General features: G+C 44.5%; 1 protein-coding gene across 3 annotated transcripts in view; it reads right to left on the reverse strand.

Moving 5' to 3' along the window:
- Positions 1–22,857, reverse strand: part of SUGCT (succinyl-CoA:glutarate-CoA transferase) — a 1,636,615-nt gene that overhangs the window by 1,276,758 nt on the left and 337,000 nt on the right. For all 3 annotated transcript variants that reach the window (XM_063924883.1, XM_063924885.1, XM_063924884.1), the window contains exon 9: positions 11,423–11,518. In XM_063924883.1, coding sequence (XP_063780953.1) covers positions 11,423–11,518 — 96 coding nt within the window. The remainder of the gene's footprint in view (positions 1–11,422; positions 11,519–22,857) is intronic.

Here is a 22,857-nt window from a genome sequence, read left to right on the forward strand (position 1 = left end):
TCCGCATTTGTGTTGAAATAATTCCACACCGAAGAGCTGATTTTTTTTGTATTTTGACCAGGCATGTCAAGGGCCATATTCCTCCCACGGACAACAGGTGTCTCCCCGGGTGCCTGACTTAAACAAACCACCTCACCATCAGAATCCTCCTTGTCAATTTCCTCCCCAGCGCCAGCAACACCCATATCCTCATCCTGGTGTACTTCAACAGTGACATCTTCAATTTGACTATCAGGAACTGGACTGTGGGTGCTCCTTCCAGCACTTGCAGGGGGCGTGCTAATGGTGGAAGGCACAAGCTCTTCCCGTCCAGTGTTGGGAAGGTAAGGCATCGCAACCGACACAATTGGACTCTCCTTGGGGATTTGTGATTTTGAAGAACGCACAGTTCTTTGCTGTGCTTTTGCCAGCTTAAGTCTTTTCTTTTTTCTAGCGAGAGGATGAGTGCTTCCATCCTCATTTGAAGCTGAACCACTAGCCATGAACATAGGCCAGGGCCTCAGCCGTTCCTTGCCACTCCGTGTCGTAAATGGCATATTGGCAAGTTTACGCTTCTCCTCAGACGCTTTTAATTTTGATTTTTGGGTCATTTTACTGAACTTTTGTGTTTTGGATTTTACATGCTCTCTACTATGACATTGGACATCGGCCTTGACAGACGACGTTGATGGCATTTCATCGTCTCGGCCATGACTAGTGGCAGCAGCTTCAGCACGAGGTGGAAGTGGATCTTGATCTTTCCCTTTAACCTCCACATTTTTGTTCTCCATTTTTTAATGTGTGGAATTATATGCCAGTATCAATAGCAATGGCCTACTACTATATTTACTGCGCACAACTAAAAGGCACCATAGGTATACAATGTAGATGGATGGATACTAATATACTTAATGGATGACGAGTGACGACACAGAGGTAGGTACACAGCAGTGGCCTACCGTACTGCTATATACAGTATACTGGACCTGGTGGACACTGTCAGCGAACTGCTAAACTAGTCTAAGAAAAAGGCACCACAGGTATACAATGTAGATGGATGGATACTAGTATACTTTATGGATGACGAGTGACGACACAGAGGTAGGTACACAGCAGTGGCCTACCGTACTGCTATATACAGTATACTGGACCTGGTGGACACTGTCAGCAAATTGCTAAACTAGTCTAAAAAAAAGGCACCACAGGTATACAATGTAGATGGATGGATACTAGTATACTTTATGGATGACGAGTGATGACACAGAGGTAGGTACACAGCAGTGGCCTACCGTACTGCTATATACAGTATACTGGACCTGGTGGACACTGTCAGCAAACTGCTAAACTAGTCTAAAAAAAAGGCACCACAGGTATACAATGTAGATGGATGGATACTAGTATACTTTATGGATGACGAGTGACGACACAGAGGTAGGTACACAGCAGTGGCCTACCGTACTGCTATATACAGTATACTGGACCTGGTGCACACTGTCAGCAAACTGCTAAACTAGTCTAAAAAAAAGGCACCACAGGTATACAATGTAGATGGATGGATAGTATACTTAATGGATGACGAGTGACGACACAGAGGTAGGTACAGCAGTGGCCTACCGTACTGCTATATATAGTATACTGGACCTGGTGGACACTCTCAGCAAACTGCTAAACTAAAATGCACCACAGGCATAGGAATGTAGATGGATAGTATACTTAAAGGATGACGACACAGAGGTAGGTACAGCAGTGCACTCTGCACTGTACTCCTCCTATATATAATATTAATTATACTGGTGGTCCCCAGTCCCCACAATAAAGCAGCACACTGTGAGCACAGATATGGAGTGTTTTTCAGGCAGACAAACGTATACTGGTGGTCACTGTCAGCAAAACTCTGCACTGTACTCCTGCTATAGCTGCTCCCCCACTCCCCACAATTAAGCAGTGTGAGCACTCAGCACAGATATATCATGCAGCACACTGAGCACAGATATGGTATGGAGCGTTTTTTTCAGGCAGAGAACGGATAAAAAAAACTAAACTCTGCACTGTACTGCTCCTAACAGCTGCTCCCCAATCCTCCCCACAATTATAGTAATAAACAAGCACAAGCAATCAAATCAACTGTCTTCTGACTTCTACTAAACGGAGAGGACGCCAGCCACGTCCTCTCCCTATCATCTCCAATGCACGTGTGAAAATGGCGGCGATGCGCGGCTGCTTATAGAATCCGAATCTCGCGAGAATCCGACAGCGGGATGATGATGTGCGGGCGCGCTCGGGTCAGCCGAGCAAGGCGGGAGGATCCGAGTCTGCTCGGACCCGTGTAAAAAAGGTAAAGCTCAGGGGGCGTTCGGTTTCTCAGAAACCGAACCCGCTCATCACTATTAGATGCTATGAAATAGTTGAAAAATAACAGCTTACATTGAGAAAAATAACTAGAAATTTGTAGATTACATTTGAAATAAAAAAAAAAGTTTTGCCAGAGTGAATGATGATAACTCATATTCCATAAAGGTAATTACAATGATTTCATGGAGGGCCAGTCTGATGAAGATAAACGTGTCACTAGAACACAGCTGTACGAGGAATTGGCCAAGGCTCTCAGCTCTAAGTTTCTATAGTACTCCAACTACAATACACTATACAATTTTAAACAAAGTCAATAACATCTATTAAGTACTGTAGACTAAACTGAATTGTGTTTTTACTTGTGATTTCAGCACATTGTACCGTGCCCTTATGCTGCTGATTATTTTGCTGTTTAGAGTTGAATATACTTCACAATCATGACAAACTTCATCCAAAGAAATAATTTGAAGGTTAAGTATGTCAAAAACATAATTCTAATGGTGAATGTTAGTAATCCATGATCACTGCAAGTAATTAATAATATCAGAGTCTCAGGTCCTGACCTCTAAAATATGGCCAATCAATTAGCACTGTGAATAGATAGAATAAACATTGCTGAATCACGACTATTCCTGTAAACCTTTGCTGGAGAACAGGGAAATTAAATAGCTATAATAAACATTAATATTTTCTGATGCTGAATATTAAGCTATCTCAATATATTCCATTAATAACAGCTGAATTCAAATCACACATTTTTAATACAGTTTTCTAACTGGATTACTGTAGATACAGGTAAGTAAATCACATGTTTACACTCGTAAACTGTGGGAGATTACAGGCTGTGTGTATGAATCCAACTATCCACACAATCCCAAATGTAAATGTAGCCTACAACCCTGTCACTCACACTCTGCTACTGTGGCTTAAAATGATGCAAGATAGAAAATCATCTTCCTCTTCTGCATGGAGTAAAGGAAACAAATCTTGTTGAGTGCGGGCAAAGTGCATGAATACATCTACTTATGTCAGCACATGCAAAAATTAGGATTCCTTTTGTGGGACAAAGTCATATCAATGAAATCCAGAATTGGAAGCAAAGAAAACAAAACACAACAACACAATAATGACTTTTCACCTGAGCAAACCATACATGTATTGCTTTTGCGTGCAGAGTAAATACTGTCTGATTTTGCATATAGCCCACATAGGCCAGGCAGTTTTATTTTTACACTGCAATTTAGATTTGAGCCAGGAAAAATTGTCCCTCATTCCGAGTTGTTCGCTCGCTAGCTGCTTTTAGCAGCATTGCACACGCTAGGCCGCCACCCTCTGGGAGTGTATCTTAGCTTAGCAGAATTGCGAACGAAAGATTAGCAGAACTGCTAATAAATAATTATTTGCAGTTTCTAAGTAGCTCCAGACCTACTCACAGATTGCGATCAGCTCAGTCCGTTTAGTTCCTGGTTTGACGTCACAAACACGCCCTGCGTTCGGCCAGGCACTCCCCCGTTTCTCCAGACACTCCCGCGTTTTTTCCTGACACGCCTGCGTTTTTTAGCACACTCCCGGAAAACGCTCAGTTACCACCCAGAAATGCCCCTTTCCTGTCAATCATTCACCGATCAGCAGTGCGTCTGAAAAGCGCCGCAGGATCCACAGCAAAACTGCTAAGTTTTTAGTTAAATAACTAAGCACATGCGCCCTGCGTGCCTAGCGAAAATCTGCAATGAGCGAACAACTCGGAATGACCCCCATTATTACTATTTTTCATGTTTATAACCCTTTTGCTGTTGAGGTTATTTTCATGTATGTGCTACATTTTTCAGGCTGGTCATTAATCCAACACTATTATACGTCATTTTTTATGTAGTGTCTACACATATTATACTACCTTTTTTTTTTTAAAGACTTTGCATTGTTTTATACAAGACCATTACTTTTCTAATATCTCTCTTATAACTATAAAGGGGTAATATTGTTTGAAAGAACCCAGTTGTCCCCTGAGTGTGTCTAGTAGGTGCCAAGATGGGGAAAATTGGGTATGTTAAGTGCCCTCCTTCTTACTCTGGCCTAAATTCATAATTTTTACTATAGCATGCATGTGATAGAATAACTTCCACTGACTAACAAATATATCCTTTTCCCCAATACCATGCATGTATATATTTTCCTGCTGTATGTGCATGGTGCTATGTAACTATAGTATAAACAGTATAAACATGGAGAGCTTAAGTAACCATTTAATCACATACTGGGGGTAATTCCAAGTTGATCGCAGCAGGATTTTTGTTAGCAGTTGGGCAAAACCATGTGCACTGCAGGGGAGGCAGATTTAACATGTGCAGAGAGAGTTAGATTTGGGTGGGATGTGTTCAATCTGCAATCTAATTTGCAGTGTAAAAATAAAGCAGCCAGTATTTACCTTGCACAGAAATAAAATAACCCACCCAAATCTAACTCTTTCTGCACGTTATATCTGCCTCCCCTGCAGTGCACATGGTTTTGCCCAACTGCTAACAAAAATCCTGCTGCGATCAACTTGGAATTACCCCCATTGCATGTTAAAATGCTAATTGCATCTACTACATCTGATCATGAGAATTCCAAAATGCTCCCGTTATATCTTTGTCATTGATACTACACTGTCTATAGTCTGATCTGTAAACACATAGTGATTTTGTTTGCATGTTTAAGCTATGGGGGAAGGGACACTTATAATTTCTCTCTGGGGATCTCTGCAGACTTACTGCTTCTATTATAGGTAAGCAGTCACAATACCGCCGGGTTCCGTACTGACGCCAGAATCCCAACTTGCGGCCACAATCCCGATGTGAGAATGCCGACGAGGGGGGGAATCCTGGCGTCAAAATACCGGGATGTGTTGCGCGCAATAGGTTTAGGCATTAGAAGGGGTGTTAGGGTGTAGGGACGGGAAGATTAGGGTTAGGTACCAGAGAGGGAGGGTTAGGTTTACGCATTGGGTAAAGGAGTGGGTTAGGATTAAGCCCCCCCCCCCCCCCCCCGGTGAGGATTAGGGTTAGGCACCACCGGGGAGGATTAGGGTTGGCCACCCACAAGGAAGGGTTAGAGGGCAGCGGAGGGTTAGTGTCTTAACTAGAGGGCTGTCGGAATTTTGATGGCCGGGATGCCGTTGGCGGTATTCTGATCAACGACATCCCGTCCATACTAAACCGCTATTATACAGCATTTTCTGAATGATATGGGTAGATTTTCTAGGTTTCTTGCATTCTAGGTTTATTGTCACTTATAAGTCCTACAACTGTGCATGACACATTTCTTTTAAACATTAAACCTCCGGAGGTAAAAGGTAAGTGGATGACAGAATTGAATTGATACAATTAGTGCTGGTATGAGCAGTCTGCTTTGCAGTCATAGACAATGCAGGAAGAATGATTATAATTATAAATCAACCTCATCCTGTTGACACTAGAAAATTTTTTTTAAATCAAGCTGTGTATTTTTGGGCTTTAAAATAGAGAGACTGTAAAAAACACCTTTCAAGCATCTGCATTCAATGGGGTTCACTCCCAGGTTACTTCAGTATAAATATATACTACACATCCTGAGGAGAAAGCTTCTTGTGAAAGAGAAGCTTTAATCACATAATTTTGTGTTTTTCTAGCCTAATTAAATCCTAAAATAGTTGGACAAATCTTCTACTGTGACTATGGTCCAACATGTGTCATGCACCAAGATGCAGATGTTCAAAAATTTTTATATTCTTGCTTACCAAATCCCCAACGTCTGTACAAACAGGGGATGGATAGAAGTATCACAGTTTTAAAAAGGAAGAAAGGGACCACTCCCCTTTTAAGATATAATAAGCCACTTGCCACTTTCAAGCATCCCATATGTCAAGTGCATGTTGCTACTAATTATCTACTAAATGATTGTACAGAAATGGAATCTCTTTCTGATGATTTATTTTTCATCTGCGTTATTAAACTAAAGATAAAAGTTTGAGAAATATGTTTGTAAAATAAATACTTTAAACACATTGTGCCATCAGCAAGTTTAATGTATGCACAGTCCAATAAATGACAGATGTTTTGCTTTAAGTGTGCTCTACACTAGAACACATGAGCTAAAGAAATTACTCAAAGGCAAAAGATGGAATGTTTTAAAAGCATATCTATGTAGCAGTGTGGTTTATAAAGCCAAAAAAGGTCCAAACAGCAAGTGATGCTCCACAAGGAATCCAAGTGTGATACCTCCTTGTTGAGTTAACGGATGTAAAACAGACACGCTGGCCGGCTGATGTTTTTCAATCACAGAGATACTTTGTTTTGGATGTGATGTGAGACTTGTCAAATCTGTATGTTGTCAGGGGTTTCGTAATTCTATTACAACAATTATCTGTGGGAAAATATATACGCTTCACAGTCACACTTTCGTGTCACAGTCGCACTTTCAATGACTTTCTGTGAGCATAAAGTGTACAGAGTTCATTATTGTGACCTATTATTATTAACATTCATTTATATAATGCCAGCAAACTCTGTAGCACTTTCAGAAAACCTTAATTGATAAACACGGTTTCCATCACACAGGAATTGTTAATTTCCACTTTAACTATTGCTTTAAAAGAAGAGAAATAACATGCTTCAGTAATCCCCCATAGTTGCCAATATTCATAAAAATATTTCCCAGGGACTGTTTGCTATTAAGGCAGATCCTTTACACAGAATAGGCGCAGGGCCACCAAGAGCAGCCACGGACCTGGGTACTAGGGAAGATGTGACCATGTTCAGAGAGGCAGGTTCATCCCCCCCACCCCTAAAAACAGCTGCAGAGAAGGAGTAGGCAGCGGAACAGAGGGTGCTGGTGGACGCATTGGGGGGTATTTATTCCCCTCAGCATTGCTGCAAAAAGGGACCATGTACACATTAGCAGCTGACCAGAGCGCAGGCCTGGCCCCTCCAGCAAGCCTGGACGCAGGTAATTAGTACCTGCTCCCCTTGGCAGGCCTTACAGTATTATAGCGTCATCATATCATGTTCACTAAATCTGTAACTAATATCTTTTTGTATTTATTTTACATACGTATATCAATAAATGCTAACTTTTAAAGAACAGAGAATAAGACTACATACAGTAGTAAGAATTGCAGAAGAATATACATTTTATTATGCAGGTAGTCAATGATGGAAGAGGGACATTTTCAAAAAGAAATCTGGTTCAACTTCTGCAAATTAGGAACAGATGGCAACTATAATCTTCCTATCAGTGAAATTGTGGGACTTCGCTTGAATAAACCCATAAAGAAGTTGATCCTCCACAGAGGACTCCGCGATATACAAAGTTGATCACAGCAAAGCTTTCTATTCTATCAACTAGCACATTCCAATCTAATTTCAATATCAACATGATGACAACATGATGCAGACTGAACAATACAATTTACACTTATCAAGTCCTCGTTTGTAGATACAGGGGTCTATTCATGAAGCAGTGATAAGAGTGGATAAGTGAGCTTGTGGAGAAGTTACCCATGGCAACCAATCAGCTGCTCCATACAATTGTATAGTATGCAAATTATAAATGTTACTTAAATGCTGATTGGTTGCCATGGGCAACTTCTCCACTGACTCACTTCTCCACACTTTCCACTGCTTCGTGAACAGACCCCACAATTGCTCAGTTTTCCAGAGGACAATGGGATGCAGTAAATCCCTTTACAGAGGATATAGACAAGGGGATATCAGTTTAAACATTCATTAACTATATATTTTTTTTAAACTGTTACTTTTTGCTTATATAATATATGTATTAGTGCCAAATGCAAAAATACCAAAAAGGAAGTATGACTATAGTATACCAGCCTTGCCCCCACTGCCATGCATTCAGTTAACCACGGATTATGGCCATGCCAGTAAAAGCTTGGCTATACAATTATATTGGAGAATAAACATAATTTAGTATTCCCCTGGAAGCTGTAATAAGACACTGTTCACACCTCACTTTCTAGCTACTAGAGAAACTTTCACTCACATATATAGGGGAATTCAATTGCACGACATCCGCCATAGAGGCGGATCTTTAAATAGGGTAACAAGCACTTTTGAGTGAAAGTAGGGACAAAGTGGCTGGGTGAAGGGTGCGTTCAGGCTGTTGTTGCCGATGTTCAAATGCTGCGGCAACCTCAATTCGCCCCCCTCGCAACTGAAATCTCCATATAAAGTTTAGACCGTAATGAGCGAAAATAATTTTCTGTATTCAATATAAAACAATCTACTTTTGAAATAAAGTACTATACAAACTATTTAATATTCTGTATAGAGAGACCAGAGTCTAGAACCCAGTGTGGTTATATGATCGCCATGTCTTAATCATTACCATTTTAGGATTACCATTTTACCATTTTTGGTTAAAGATGTAGCAGATAACAAAGTTACAACAGAGACTGTTGCCCAGTATCTAAAGCCAGACATTCTGTACATTATGCAATTACCTGTCCAGTCCGCTGATTACAGGCGGATCGGGCCGCTACTTTCATAGTGTGTGTCCACAACCAATCAGATGGTTGGTCATAAAAAATCTTTCAATGTGACTGACTGATCCGATCAATGGTCGGCCACATCTGGCAGTGTATCCACTGCATTTTCCCATTTCTTTCACAGGGGAGGAACAGGGAATTGTCTCCAACTAAGGAGAACAACCCAGATATTGTGTCCATACTGTACATTGTGAGATACAGTATCACAGCGTATTGCCATGATATCTGATGGGTTTCAGGCTAAATGGGCCTAATTCAGATCTGATCGCAGCAGCAAATTTGGTAGCTAATGGGCAAAACCATGGGCTAATTCAGACCTGATCGGTGCTGTGCGTTTTCGCACAGCAGCCGATCAGGTCTGAACTGCGCATGCGCCGACGCTGCAGTGCGCTGGCGCATGCCAGACAGCCGATGGCTGTCTCAGCCCTGTGATTGCGTTTGCCTGATTGACAGGCAGAAGCGTTCGCTGGTGGGAGGGGGTGGGCCGGCAGCGTTTGGCCACCGTTTTAGGGGCACGGCCCAGGTAACGAAGACATGCCTGTGCCGTGACGCAGCTTCTGCATGACATCACACACGGCCGCTGCGACATTCACAGCGATGGGTAGCTATCTGCCAGTGCGCAGGAGCTGTGCAGGTGGGGAGCTACTCTTCAAGTACAAAAGCATCGCAGCCGGATGATGCTTTTGTATTTGTGCGGCGGGGCAGGGCCTGATATGCGGGGCGGACTAGCCCTGTGCTGGACGTCCCCCCGCATGTCTGTGTGACTGATCGTAGATGTGCTAAATTTAGCACATCTATGATCAGGTCTGAATTAGGCCCCATGTGCACTGCAGGGGGGGCACAGATATAACATTTGGAGAGAGTTAGATTTAGGTTGGGTGTGTTCAAACTGAAATCTAAGTTGCAATGTAAAAATAAAGCAGCCAGTATTTACCCTGCAATGAAACAATATAACCCACCCAAATCTAACTCTCTCTATGGGTGTATTATGTGTTGCCGGTGGTCAGGCTCCCGGCGACCAGCATTCCGGCACCGGAATCCCGACCACCGGCATACCGACAGCTTGGCGAGCGCAAATGAGCCCATTGCGGGCTCGCTGCGCTCGCCGCGGTGTGGGCACTCTATCTATTCTCCCTCCAGGGAGGTCGTGGACCCCCAAGAGGGAGAAAAGATGTCGGTATGCTGGTCATCGGGAGCCCGGCCGCCGGCAAACAGAAGACCACACCTCTCTATACATGTTATATCTGCCCCCCTGCAGTGCACATGGCTTTGCCCATTAGCTAAAAAATTTGCTGCTGCGATCAGGCCTGAATTTGGCCAAAAGTCTGTCATTCTGATAAGCATTTTATATAACAATGTATGACCAGCATACGGCTTCATTAGTTACATAATGCTGATTTCTACAAGTGGGCAAAATAGTGTAACCTGTGACCCTGTGCATTCTCCACCCTATTTGTATGCTGCTGCTCCGGCTATACAGTACTGTATGTTACAGCGGAATCTTTGTGCTGTAAGTAGGTCCATACAGATGTAGCCATGCTCAGCTTTACATGATGCATATGCATCGTGGCACAGCCAGCGCGACTAGTGTGCCCCGCTGCTAGGACACATGCGTACGCACGTCCATAGGGATAAAAGGAGTGATCGCCGACTGCGAATAGTCACAGCTTGGCGCATCCCGCAGCATGCCGCATCACGGCAAAGATGACTAAGGCTACATCTGTATTTCCTTATTTACTAAGAGCTATATTTTATACATCAGCATTCTAAAAGTATGTTTTCTTATGCCTTCATGCTGTTAAGTTTGCTGGTGGGGCCTAATCAGAAGCTAACACAATTCCAGATCTCACATAGGTGGTCATTCCGAGTTGATCGCTAGCTGCATTCGTTCGCTGTGCAGCGATGAGGCGAAAAAACTGCACTTCTGCGCATGCGTATGCGGCGCAATGCGCACGCGCGACGTACTATTACAACGAACGATGTAGTTTCACACATGGTCTAGCGAAGCTTTGCATTCGGACTGCTGGCCGCAGAGTGATTGACATGAAGTGGGCGTTTCTGTGTGTCAACTGACCGTTTTCAGGGAGTGTTTGAAAAAACGCAGGTGTGCCAGGAAAAACGCAGGCGTGACTGGGCGAACGCAGGGCGTGTTTGTGACGTCAAAACAGGAACTGAACAGTCTGAAGGGATCACAAGCGCTGAGTAGGTATTGAGCTACTCTAAAACTGCACAAAAAAACTATGCCGCCGCTCTGCGATCCTTTCGTTCGCACTTCTACTAAACTAAAATACACTCCCAGTGGGCGGCGGCATAGCGTTTGCACGGCTGCTTAAAACAGCTAGCGAGCGAACAACTCGGAATGACCCCCATAGCAATGAATAACTGCACTAGTGTATTTTACTTATAGCTCTTTTTGTACAACAAAAGTTTTTACAATGTAAAGATATATTACCATGTGCTACCATAATCTGGACCCACAATATTTATTTGTAATACAGTAATTATATAATTTACTTACTTTATGATTGTTTCTATGATATTATAACATTCTGCTTTGTGATTAGTGCCTACCTGATACGGGACAATGCTTCCATGTGCTGTTCCCCAACGTTTTGCTTCAATTCCTCCAGTAAGGAAGTTTGCAGCGATCTGAGTCAAGCAAGCCACCTGGACCAAAAGACATAATGAAGTTAATAGCTTGGGATCAGCTGTCTAAACAGAAGATTTTCTTTTTTTTACTTACTGCTTTCAGTTGATCTACAACAAGAATTTCTGTAAAATAATATGGGGTTTTTTTGTGGCAGTAACATACACTATCTATAGGGTGGTGTGATTAATGTGGAAATTCATGTAATACATCTCTGAAGCACAAAAGAGAAGGTGCTCTGACTATTTACATCAGCCATTTCAGTGTTACATCAACCACAATAACAGACATATTAATACTATTTTTGCTATAAAGTCTGGCCATTGACAATTCTCTACCTTGAGAAGCTATGGGATGTCCCCAACAAAACTACAGGACAAGATACATTATTGTTAATGTAGTAAAATAATACAATAATAATAAGTATTATTGTTACATTTTCTGTGCCAAGGTGTCACGAGCCGAGTAGCTCCTTTCCCCTTCGAGGCTAGCAACCGAGACGTTGCTTCTTCTGGGCACAAGGGCCACCGGTCGCTGCCCATCTCTAGGCAACCAGGGCGCCACTCAGCTATGGCGTTCCTAGTTGCCGAGCAATGCAGCTGCTCACTGTCAGTGAGTTTAGTACGTGCAGCGCTGCAGCTGCGCATAGTTTGGTAATTACACAAGCACTCCCAGGCTGGCTTCCCCATTGGTTTGTGCTACTTTTAAAAGTCAGCTAGCCCAGCTCTCTGTGCCGGTTATAGCTTGTGCCTGCAGTATAAGCCGCTGGTCCCTGACTCCTATCATTGCAAATCCTGTGGATACCATGCTGGATTTGCTGCCCATTTGTATCCTGGCTCCTGCCCTGCCTGTTCCTACCTCTAGCCTAGTGTGTCTGCCTTCCCAGTGTTCCTGCTCTCAGCCTGCATACTATCTACACAGTGCAATGTCCGCCCTGGCTGAAATTCCGACCAAACTCTGACATCACCCTCCGTGTCTTTACCTTCAGTTATTCCCTAGTCCATTATTCTGTGGTCTCCAGACTATTGTGTGAGTCCCTATTGCTGGAGGTTTAAGTCCAAGGGGCCCCCTAAGTACCGGTTTGCGTATCGAGCACTAAGGGAACAGTGTGGGGTTGCTATTGTTGAAGAGCCTCTTGAGGGCTCTAGCGGTCTCCCAGCACTAGTGCTTGAGTTCCTAACACAACGGAGAAAATTACAGAACAGTAGATTTCCTATGTCTACATCATTGGACATCATCAATTTCAAACATCTGTTAGACTGTACTGCATCTATTCTTTCTCTTGTGAGTGTTGCCTTATCCTTATACACAGCTTTGTACATCTCTCTCCCACCTATGTCCCAAAGCAGCATAGAATTTGCGCTTGCTCAGTACCTCTAATAACAGAATATATGATATGATGCACAGCTCACTTCAAGACAGTGTTGTAAGGCATAAGTAGAAGAAATGCTCCTAGTGTGATAAATATGTGCTTGTCTATATTTAAACCTTGCAACTTGGGGACCACATTAGAAAAAAAATGAATTCAATATTACTCTGACTGATGGCAGGAATTTAGCCGTTACAAAGAAAATGTAAAATTTCCTGTAAAACAAAAAAAGAAACCTCAAAATGAAGATGACAGCTTGTGTAAAGCTCTATACATACATGTCACCTTTGCCCTGCACCACGGCAGTAGTCTTAATAACATATCAGAGATTAAGTGCTGGTATATGGGCCTACTGCAGTGCACGGAAGTGATCATCTTATGCATGCAGAGTTCCAGCCTCTAACAGTGCCTGGTATCTGAAAATAGTTTGTCCTTCACTGACCAGTGTGAAATAGGATGAGAAGAGGAGAGCTCGGCAATATAAGAACCCCACTGTGAACACAGAGACCAGCAGGCAATGCCTTTTAAAAGTCAATGTAACATTAGGTTGTAGCCCATATTCAGTAACATTTACACAAGCAGGAATATTTTATGTCTACATGACACCATTTTGCCTTATGTTACTATATATACCCAAGTGAATTTCACATTGGTTGCTCGATAATAGATACAGTTTTTTGGCTGCATGCTGAATAGAACATTTTTTTTCAATTAAAGAACATTCTATGGGCAAAAAACTGGACTATATAAACATTTTTGTAATTCTTCCCTTGGTTATCGCCTTTTTCTTTCAAATATGATACAGTACCAAATATGTGTTCTTTTATTTATTTTGTAAATAAGACATGGTTTCAGATATCCCCTATCCCAACACAGTATAGCAGGTGATCTGCCAAACCTTGTAAGATGGTGCTTTATAATGTACAAGATGGACAATGCTCAATCTTTTCACTCATGTGAAACTACTCAGTGGCTGCACTAGTGTATAGCGAATTTGATGACAAGAATGACATCAAAGAATACACTGTGCATTACCCAGTGCTTGTAAGAATTGGCCTTGCAATGATATAATATTCACAAGAGTAAGCTCTGCATTGCAAGTTGCAAATATGGCTAATTGGTCATATTGAGCAACTTTTTCATAAATGTCATTGGCAGCATAAAGTTGTAAATACGGCATATAATCCATAGCGCTAACTTTTGGTGTGCAGCATGGGCCCCCTTGAACCCAGGAGCCGTATACACCACACATCCATTACAGATAAGCCACTGAGCATAGTGATAGCAGCGGAGGGGAAGCAGTCAGGATCCCGGCTGTTGGTATCCCGGCAGTCAGAACACAGACGCCAGACTACCGGCCCTATTCTAAATGCCGACACCGGCATCCAGAATGTGTGCAGCATCCCGGCAAGTGTCCAGAACGAGGACAGACCGCGGTGCACAACAGGTTTAGGCTACGGGGAGGGAGGGTTAGGTTTAGGCTGCGGGGGGAGGGGGGGGTTAGGTTTAGGCCAAGGAGGAGGAAGGGTTAAGTTTAGGCTGCGGGGATGAGGGTTAGATTTAGACAGTGGGGACACGGGGATAGGTTTAGGCACCTCTGGGGGAAGGTTAGGGTTAGGCACCGAGGGGGGGGGTTAGGGTTAGGCTGCGGGTAGGGAGGGTTAGAGGGTTGGGGAAAGAGGAGAACACCCCTTACTCACCCCTGTCGGCTTCTGCAAAACCGTTGGTATTTCGAGCACCGTGTTCCCATGCGCCGGGATCTCAGACTGATCCCAAACAGAGATATGCGTATAAGGCACTTCATTATATAGCATCACAGACTCTCTGTCCCATAGGATTTTTGCCTGCATAAACTACATCCATCTCTGGAGAGCAAATAATATACTGTATTAATAAATGTGAAAAGAGATTACATGGCTACCCATGAGGAAGTCCTGTACTAAACTTCCACACTGTAGATTCCTCAGCATTTAAAGTTATCCCTGGGTAGCACGGATGGTGTAATGCACAGGTTCTCAAACTCGGTCCTCAGGACCCCACACAGTGCATGTTTTGCAGGTCTCCTCACAGAATTGCAAGTGAAATAATTAGCTCCACCTGTGGATCTTTTAAAATGTGTCAGGGAGTAATTAATACACCTGTGCACCTGCTGGGTTACCTGCAAAACATGCACTGTGTGGGGTCCTGAGGACCGAGTTTGAGAACCCCTGGTGTAATGGATAGAATTACTGCCTCACAGCACTGACGTCTTATGCTGGCCATACACTTGTGCGATTGCTTTCGACGCAAGATCGGGCCCCATTTCCCTTGAAGCTCACCTTGAGACAAATCTCATCGAAAGTGCATTTTTAGTGCATTCGATGCGCATACAATCCTGAGATTTATCTCATGCCCCTTACGACCAGAAATCGACTGGTATCGTATGATCGAATTCGAGCTCATCTCATGCTGGCCAAAAGCACACCAGATTTATCTGCCAGATTTAGAAAAATGTAAATAGTGGGCTGGCCTATATGGGGGATATATAAACCTTTGAGGACCTGAAGTATGGGACCCGTATCTCTGCGCAGGCTTTGGGACACATCATACCTGAAACCTGCAAGGCTATTATCAAAGTGCAAGGTAAGAAAATTACACCACACATTGCTTGTCGTATAACAAAATATTTTATTTTGCAAACTGAATTTGCGTAGAAAAATCTATGCTTTTTATTTCCAGACATAATTGTATATGCAGCCAACATGGCTGAACTTTTTAACAACAAAATAAAGGTTTCATTATGCATCATGCATTATGCATTCGGACATGATAACAAAATGCTATATATATAGCAACAGATGTGGTGCATTGTGATACTACGGTGTTGAGTGGCACCGCAGGCAGGGGCACAATGCACACATGCAACTTGGGGTAGGAAGATGGGTCCCCGGTTCCATCAACCTGCACCAAGTTGCATGTGTGCATTTTGCCCCTGCCTGCGGTGCCACTCAACACCGTAGTATCACAATGCACCACATCTGTTGCTATATATATCAAGGTCAGCATTCCCATTTGAGAAACGTCTAAAAATGCCTATAACTTTATTTTAAATATGTAGCCAACATGGCTGAACTTTTGCAAACAGTATAAAGTTTCATGATGAAGCACATGAAATTGCTTTGAAAAAATATGTTCTTTTTATTTCAAGACATAATTGTATGTGGTCAACATGCCAACGTCAGCAAATATTATAAAGTTTTCATGATGCACCACATGTGCACCATTACATGTATTAAAAGAAAAAAAATGCTATATATAACCAACTAATGTGGTACATTTTGATACTACAATGTTGAGTGGCACCGCAGGGAGGGGCACAATGCACACATGCAACTTGGGGTAGGAAGATGGGTCCCCGGTTCCATCAACCTGCACCAAGTTGCATGTGTGCATTGTGCCCTTGCCTGCAGTGCCACTCAACGTTGTAGTATCAAAATGCACCGGATCTATTGCTATATATATCAAGGTCAGCATTCCCATTTGAGAAACGTCTAAAAATGCCTATACCTTTTTTTAAATATGTAGCCAACATGGCTGAACTTTTGCAAACAGTATAAATTTTTCATGATGAAGCACATGAAATTGCTTAGAAAAAATATGTTCTTTTTATTTCAAGACATATGTGGCCGACATGGCTAGATGTCAGCAAATATTAAGTTTTCATGATGCACCACATGTGCATCATTACATGTCTAAAATGAAAAAAAAAAAAAAATGCTATATATATTGCAACAGATGTGGTGCATTTTGATACTACAACATTGAGTGGCACCGCACGCAGGGGCACAATGCACACATGCAATTTGGTGCAGGTTGATGGGTCTCCGGTTCCATCAACCAGCACCAAGTTGCATGTGTGCATTGTGCCCCTGCCTGCGGTGCCACCCAATGCCGTATTATCAAAATGCAGCACATCTGTTGCAATATATAAGTGCTGCATGATATACTGTGCAGTATGATATACATTGTTTTTAGAGTGGCAGCGCTTTCAGGGGCATAATGCCCACATGCAGGTAGGACCGGCTTCAGGCTACCCGGCACCATCAACCGGACCCAAGCTGCATGTGTGCATTGTCCACCTGAAAGCGGCGCCACTAAAACGCTGTATATCATAATGCAACAGATCTGTCACAGTATATACCAGGGCAGCAGGAATGTTATAGATACCAACAGATGTGGTGCATTCTGATACTGCAGTGTTGACTGGCACCGCAGCCAGGGTCTCAATGCACACATGCAGCTATGGGCAGGAAGATGGGTCCCCGGTACCATCAACCAGTCCCTAGCAGCATGTGTGCATTGTCCGCCTGAAAGCGTTGACACTCACCGTAGTATCAGACTGCACCACATCTGTTGGTATGTATAACAAGGGCACCCTACATTTAAAAGAGACTTGTATCCTCCTCCTCGTCCACTTGTCCCCCTGTGACATCAAGGAGGTCATAATTGCGGAGGAGACGGTGGATATGTGGCTGGCTTGGGAAGGGTAGCAGGTTTAAGGAGGAGATTGGAAAGTGGGGGAAGGGTGCGTGGATGGGGTTGGGGATTGACGAAAACGGGAAGGGTGGATGGTTTGATGAGGAGGGGTTTGAGGAAAGTGGAGGAAGGGTAGTTGGATTGGGCATGCGGTTGCCGATACCCGGAATGATAGCTGGGATGGGGAGTAGTAGATGTAGGGTAGGTGGGTGGTGGTGAACAAATTTACAATGGGAATTGAGGAGCAGGTGTTTTAGGTTTAGGGCCATGGACGCTCCACTCCGGTGTCAGATGCCCTGATAGTGTTTCGTACAACACCTGCGACACCAGGCACTGGCACTCGACCTGCTGCTGCGCGGAAACCTTCCGCATTGTTTTGCTGACATACGTAGCAAAGTCGTCAAACTCGTCAGGTTTACGCAGCAGCTGTGAATGTGCCTCCGCTAGGAGAGGGTCCTCTACAAATTTTGTTTTCCGTGGCTTCCTCTTCCCAGTAGGTCGCGGCGGACAGGTAGGTTCCTCAGGGGAGGTGTTGATAAGGGCAGGGGTCCGGCTGAGGTCTTCTTCAGGTGTCTGTAGGGTAAAGAGAAACATATTTAGTGGATAGTCTAACTAAAATTTTATCTTTTACAGTTCCCTACAACCAGCCTGTGGTGACAGCGCCAATTTCCTCCTTGGGACCACCTGCAGCAACTATACGCGGCACTGCAAGGGCAAAAGAGGTCAGGGAAAAATATAATACATTCTTCAATAGGCAGGGAGCTGTGGCATGGCAGGAGGAATGTATTAGGTAAAACTATTTAAAAGGCAACTTACCCCTTCGGCCTCGTCCACGTCCAGACTTCCCTTCTCGAACTCGGCCATCACCACTATGGACTCCTTAGCAGACCTTTTCTCCAGGAGGAAGTTGAGATCCTTAAAGTACCACAGCTGCGGCACATACACGTTGTCTGCACCGGCCCCTGACCTCTTGGACTCCTCCACCTTGCGATTTTCCTTCACAAAGACTGTCCGTAGATTGGCGATCTTCTTACGGACCCAGGCCACTGAGGCAGCAGAGAAGGTCGGCTTGGAGTAGTCCATCATCCGTGTATAAGCAGCCACCCTCTTCTGCTTGTTGCTGTAGTCCGGTGAGGACGTCAGCCACAGACACTCCTCCTCGCGGTACAAGCTGATGAAGCCAGAAAGAACACGGTTCTCATAGGACATCTACAGAATGCAAAAAAAGGAAAATTAAAAAACATGAAAAAAGTAAACTATTCTGGTTAAAATAAGATTTTACTTACCGGTAAATCTATTTCTCGTAGTCCGTAGTGGATGCTGGGGACTCCGTAAGGACCATGGGGAACAGACGGGCTCCGCAGGAGACATGGGCACTTTAAGAAAGAATTTAGATTCTGGTGTGCTCTGGCTCCTCCCTCTATGTCCCTCCTCCAGACCTCAGTTAGAGAAACTGTGCCCGGAAGAGCTGACAGTACAAGGAAAGGATTTTGGTAATCCAGGGCAAGATACATACCAGCCACACCAATCACACCGTATAACTTGTGATAAACTTACCCAGTCAACAGTATGAACAACAACAGAGCATCAGTTCAACCCTGATGCAACTATAACATAACCCTTATTGCAGCAATAACAATATACAAGTCTTGCAGAAGAAGTCCGCACTTGGGACGGGCGCCCAGCATCCACTACGGACTACGAGAAATAGATTTACCGGTAAGTAAAATCTTATTTTCTCTAACGTCCTAGTGGATGCTGGGGACTCCGTAAGGACCATGGGGTTTATACCAAAGCTCCCAAACGGGCGGGAGAGTGCGGATGACTCTGCAGCACCGATTGAGCAAACACAAGGTCCTCCTCAGCAAGGGTATCAAACTTATAGAACTTTGCAAAAGTGTTTGAACCTGACCAAGTAGCCGCTCGGCACAGCTGTAATTCCGAGACCCCTCGGGCAGCCGCCCAAGAAGAGCCCACCTTCCTAGTGGAATGGGCCTTAACTGATTTTGGCAGCGGCAATCCAGCCGCAGAATGAGCCTGCTGAATTGTGTTACAGATCCAGCGACCAATAGTTTGCTTTGAAGCAGGAGCACCAAGCTTGTTGGAAGCATACAGGATAAACAAAGACTCTGTTTTCCTGACCCTAGCCGTTCTGGCTACATAAACCTTCAAAGCCCTGACCACATCAAGTAACTCGGAATCCTCCAAGTCAGTAGTAGCCACAGGCACCACAATAGGTTGGTTTATATGAAAAGATGAAACCACTTTCGGCAGGAATTGTGGACGGGTCCTCAATTCTGCTCTATCCGCATGGAAAACCAGATAGGGGCTTTTATGTGACAAAGCCGCCAATTCTGACACACGCCTAGCCGAAGCCAAGGTTAGTAGCATGACCACCTTCCACGTTAGATATTTCAATTCCACCGTTTTGAGTGGTTCAAACCAGTGGGATTTCAGGAAACTCAACACCACGTTAAGATCCCAAGGTGCCACTGGAGGCACAAAAGGGGGCTGAATATGCAGCACTCCCTTTACAAACGTCTGAACTTCAGGTAGAGAAGCCAGCTCCTTTTGAAAGAAAATGGGTAGGGCCGAAATCTGGACCTTAATGGAATCCCAATTTCAGGCCCAAAGTCACTCCTGACTGTAGGAAGTGAAGGAAACGGCCCAGCTGGAATTCCTCCGTAGGGGCATTCTTGGCCTCACACCAAGCAACATATTTTCGCCATATATGGTGATAATGTTGAGCTGTCACGTCCTTCCTAGCCATTATCAGCGTAGGAATAACCTCATCCGGAATGCCTTTCTCTGCTAGGATCCGGCGTTCAACGGCCATGCTGTCAAACGCAGCTGCGGTAAGTCTTAGAACAGACAGAGCCCCTGTTGCAACAAGTCCTGTCTTAGAGGCAGAGGCCACGGGTCCTCTGTGAACATTTCTTGCAGATCTGGATACCAAGTCCTTCTTGGCCAATCCGGAACAATGAGTATTGTTCTCACTCCTCTTTTTCTTATGATTCTCAGCACCTTGGGTATGAGAGGAAGAGGAGGAAATACATAGACCGACTGGAACACCCATGGTGTCACCAGTGCATCCACAGCTATCGCCTGAGGGTCTCTTGACCTGGCGCAATACCTCTGTAGCTTTTTGTTGAGGCGGGATGCCATCATGTCCACCTGTGGCAGTTCCCACCGACTTGCAATCTGCATGAAGACTTCTTGATGAAGTCCCCACTGTCCCGGGTGGAGGTCGTGCCTGCTGAGGAAGTCTGCTTCCCAGTTGTCCACTCCCGGGATGAACACTGCTGACAGTGCGCTTACGTGATTCTCCGCCCAGCGAAGAATTCTGGTGGCTTCCACCATTGCCACCTGCTCCTTGTGCCGCCTTGTCGGTTTACATGAGCCACTGCGGTGATGTTGTCTGACTGAATCAGAACCGGTTGGTCGCGAAGCAGGGTCTCCGCTTGACGTAGGGCGTTGTATATGGCCCTTAGTTCCAGGATGTTGATGTGAAGGCAAGTCTCCTGACTTGACCACAGACCTTGGAAATTTCTTCCCTGTGTGACTGCTCCCCACCCTCGGAGGCTTGCATCCGTGGTCACCAGGACCCAGTCCTGAATGCCGAATCTGCGGCCCTCGAGAAGGTGAGCACTCTGCAGCCACCACAGGAGAGACACCTGGCCCTGGGGGATACGGTGATTAACCGATGCATCTGAAGATGTGATCCGGACCATTTGTCCAGTAAGTCCCATTGAAAGATCCTCGCATGGAACCTGCCGAAGGGAATGGCCTCGTATGATGCCACCATCTTTCCCAGGACTCGAGTGCAGTGATGCACTGACACTTGTTTTGGTTTTAATAGGTTTCTGACCAGTGTCATGAGTTCCTGAGCTTTCTCTATCGGGAGATAAACCCTTTTCTGGTCTGTGTCCAGAATCATGCCCAGGAAAGGCAGACGAGTCGTAGGAATCAACTGCGACTTTGGAATATTTAGAATCCAGCCGTGTTGCCATAACACTTCCAGAGAACGTGCTACGCTGATCAGCAACTGCTCTCTTGATCTCGCTTTTATGAGGAGATCGTCCAAGTATGGGATAATTGTGACCCCTTGCTTCCGCAGGAGTACCATCATTTCCGCCATTACCTTGGTAAATATTCTCGGAGCCGTGGAGAGACCAAATGGCAACGTCTGAAATTGGTAATGACAATCCTGTACCACAAATCTGAGGTACGCCTGATGAGGTGGATAAATGGGGACATGATTTTTAAGGTTTTAAACTTATGCTCAACTTAAATATTAATTCATGTCATGCTGCTGATGTTTTGCTCTCTCATATTTTTCCTCACTTTAGGCTTCCCCTTTTTTTATAAATATATAAAGGACTAAAATGTGGACTTTGAGGGATTTAAACATGTTTACATTTGATGCCTGACTACTTCCGCCAGGCTGGACAAATGAATTACGGGTTATTTCCGCCAGGACACACGGCTACCGGATGCCGTATATGACGGACTTCCGGTCAGGACATCCGGACTTCTGGTAGGAAACACATTGAGGAAGAACACTATTACCGTTACGTTTCCGGCCAGGACTAGCGGGCGCCACTGATGACGCACTTCCGGTTAAGACGAGTGGGCACCGCAAATGATACCTCCGGCCGGGACCAACAAACGCCGCAGACGACGCACTTCCGGTAAGTACGTGGATGATGCGCTTCCGGCCGGGGACACACGGGCAGAAGCCTGTGATTGGCTAGAGCTCATTTATAAGGACTGTATGGATCAGACTCTGACACACTGCCTTGAGAAAGACCCAAACAAAAGGGGTTGAAACGCGTTGGTGAACTGTGTCAGAGAACCCAGGTTTCCGGAGCTGTCCTGGAGGTGCTGGACGGGGGCCAGATTGACTGTTTGTTCCGGAGTTTTTGCCTACCCGGGTGGCCTTTCTTTGGACAAACAAATAAGAGCTGTATTTGAGAGCTGCTTTCTATCAGCTCTCCACCTCATCTGGTAATTGTTCAGTCCCCTAGGGGCACCACCGTGGAACACTTGATGTTATGTTGTTGTTTTTATACATGTTACATTAAATATACTGTACTACACATGAAAAGTATATGTTTTCTTCCCACATGTGGAGTCAACTATATGCATTAACTTGATGTGGATGGAGAGATTCATGGAACAATTCTAAGGAATGTATACATTTTAAATTATTTCTCTTGTGTGATGGTAGCACATTAATTAGGTGGCGCCTATTTGAGTAGGATCAGACTTTCACGTCTTTCAATATAGTATCCTTGTCTAAGGTATCAAGTTCCTCAGACAAGGTGTCCGTCCATGCTGCTACAGCACTACACACCCAGGCTGACGCGATCGCCGGCCTCAGTAAGGTACCTGAATGTGTAGAAACGGACTTCAGGGTACCCTCCTGCTTTCTATCCGCAGCATCTTTGAGGGTAGCCGTATCCTGTGACGGCA

This window comes from Pseudophryne corroboree, chromosome 5 (assembly GCF_028390025.1).
Source record: "Pseudophryne corroboree isolate aPseCor3 chromosome 5, aPseCor3.hap2, whole genome shotgun sequence".
In the NCBI taxonomy this organism is placed as follows: Eukaryota; Metazoa; Chordata; class Amphibia; order Anura; family Myobatrachidae; genus Pseudophryne; species Pseudophryne corroboree.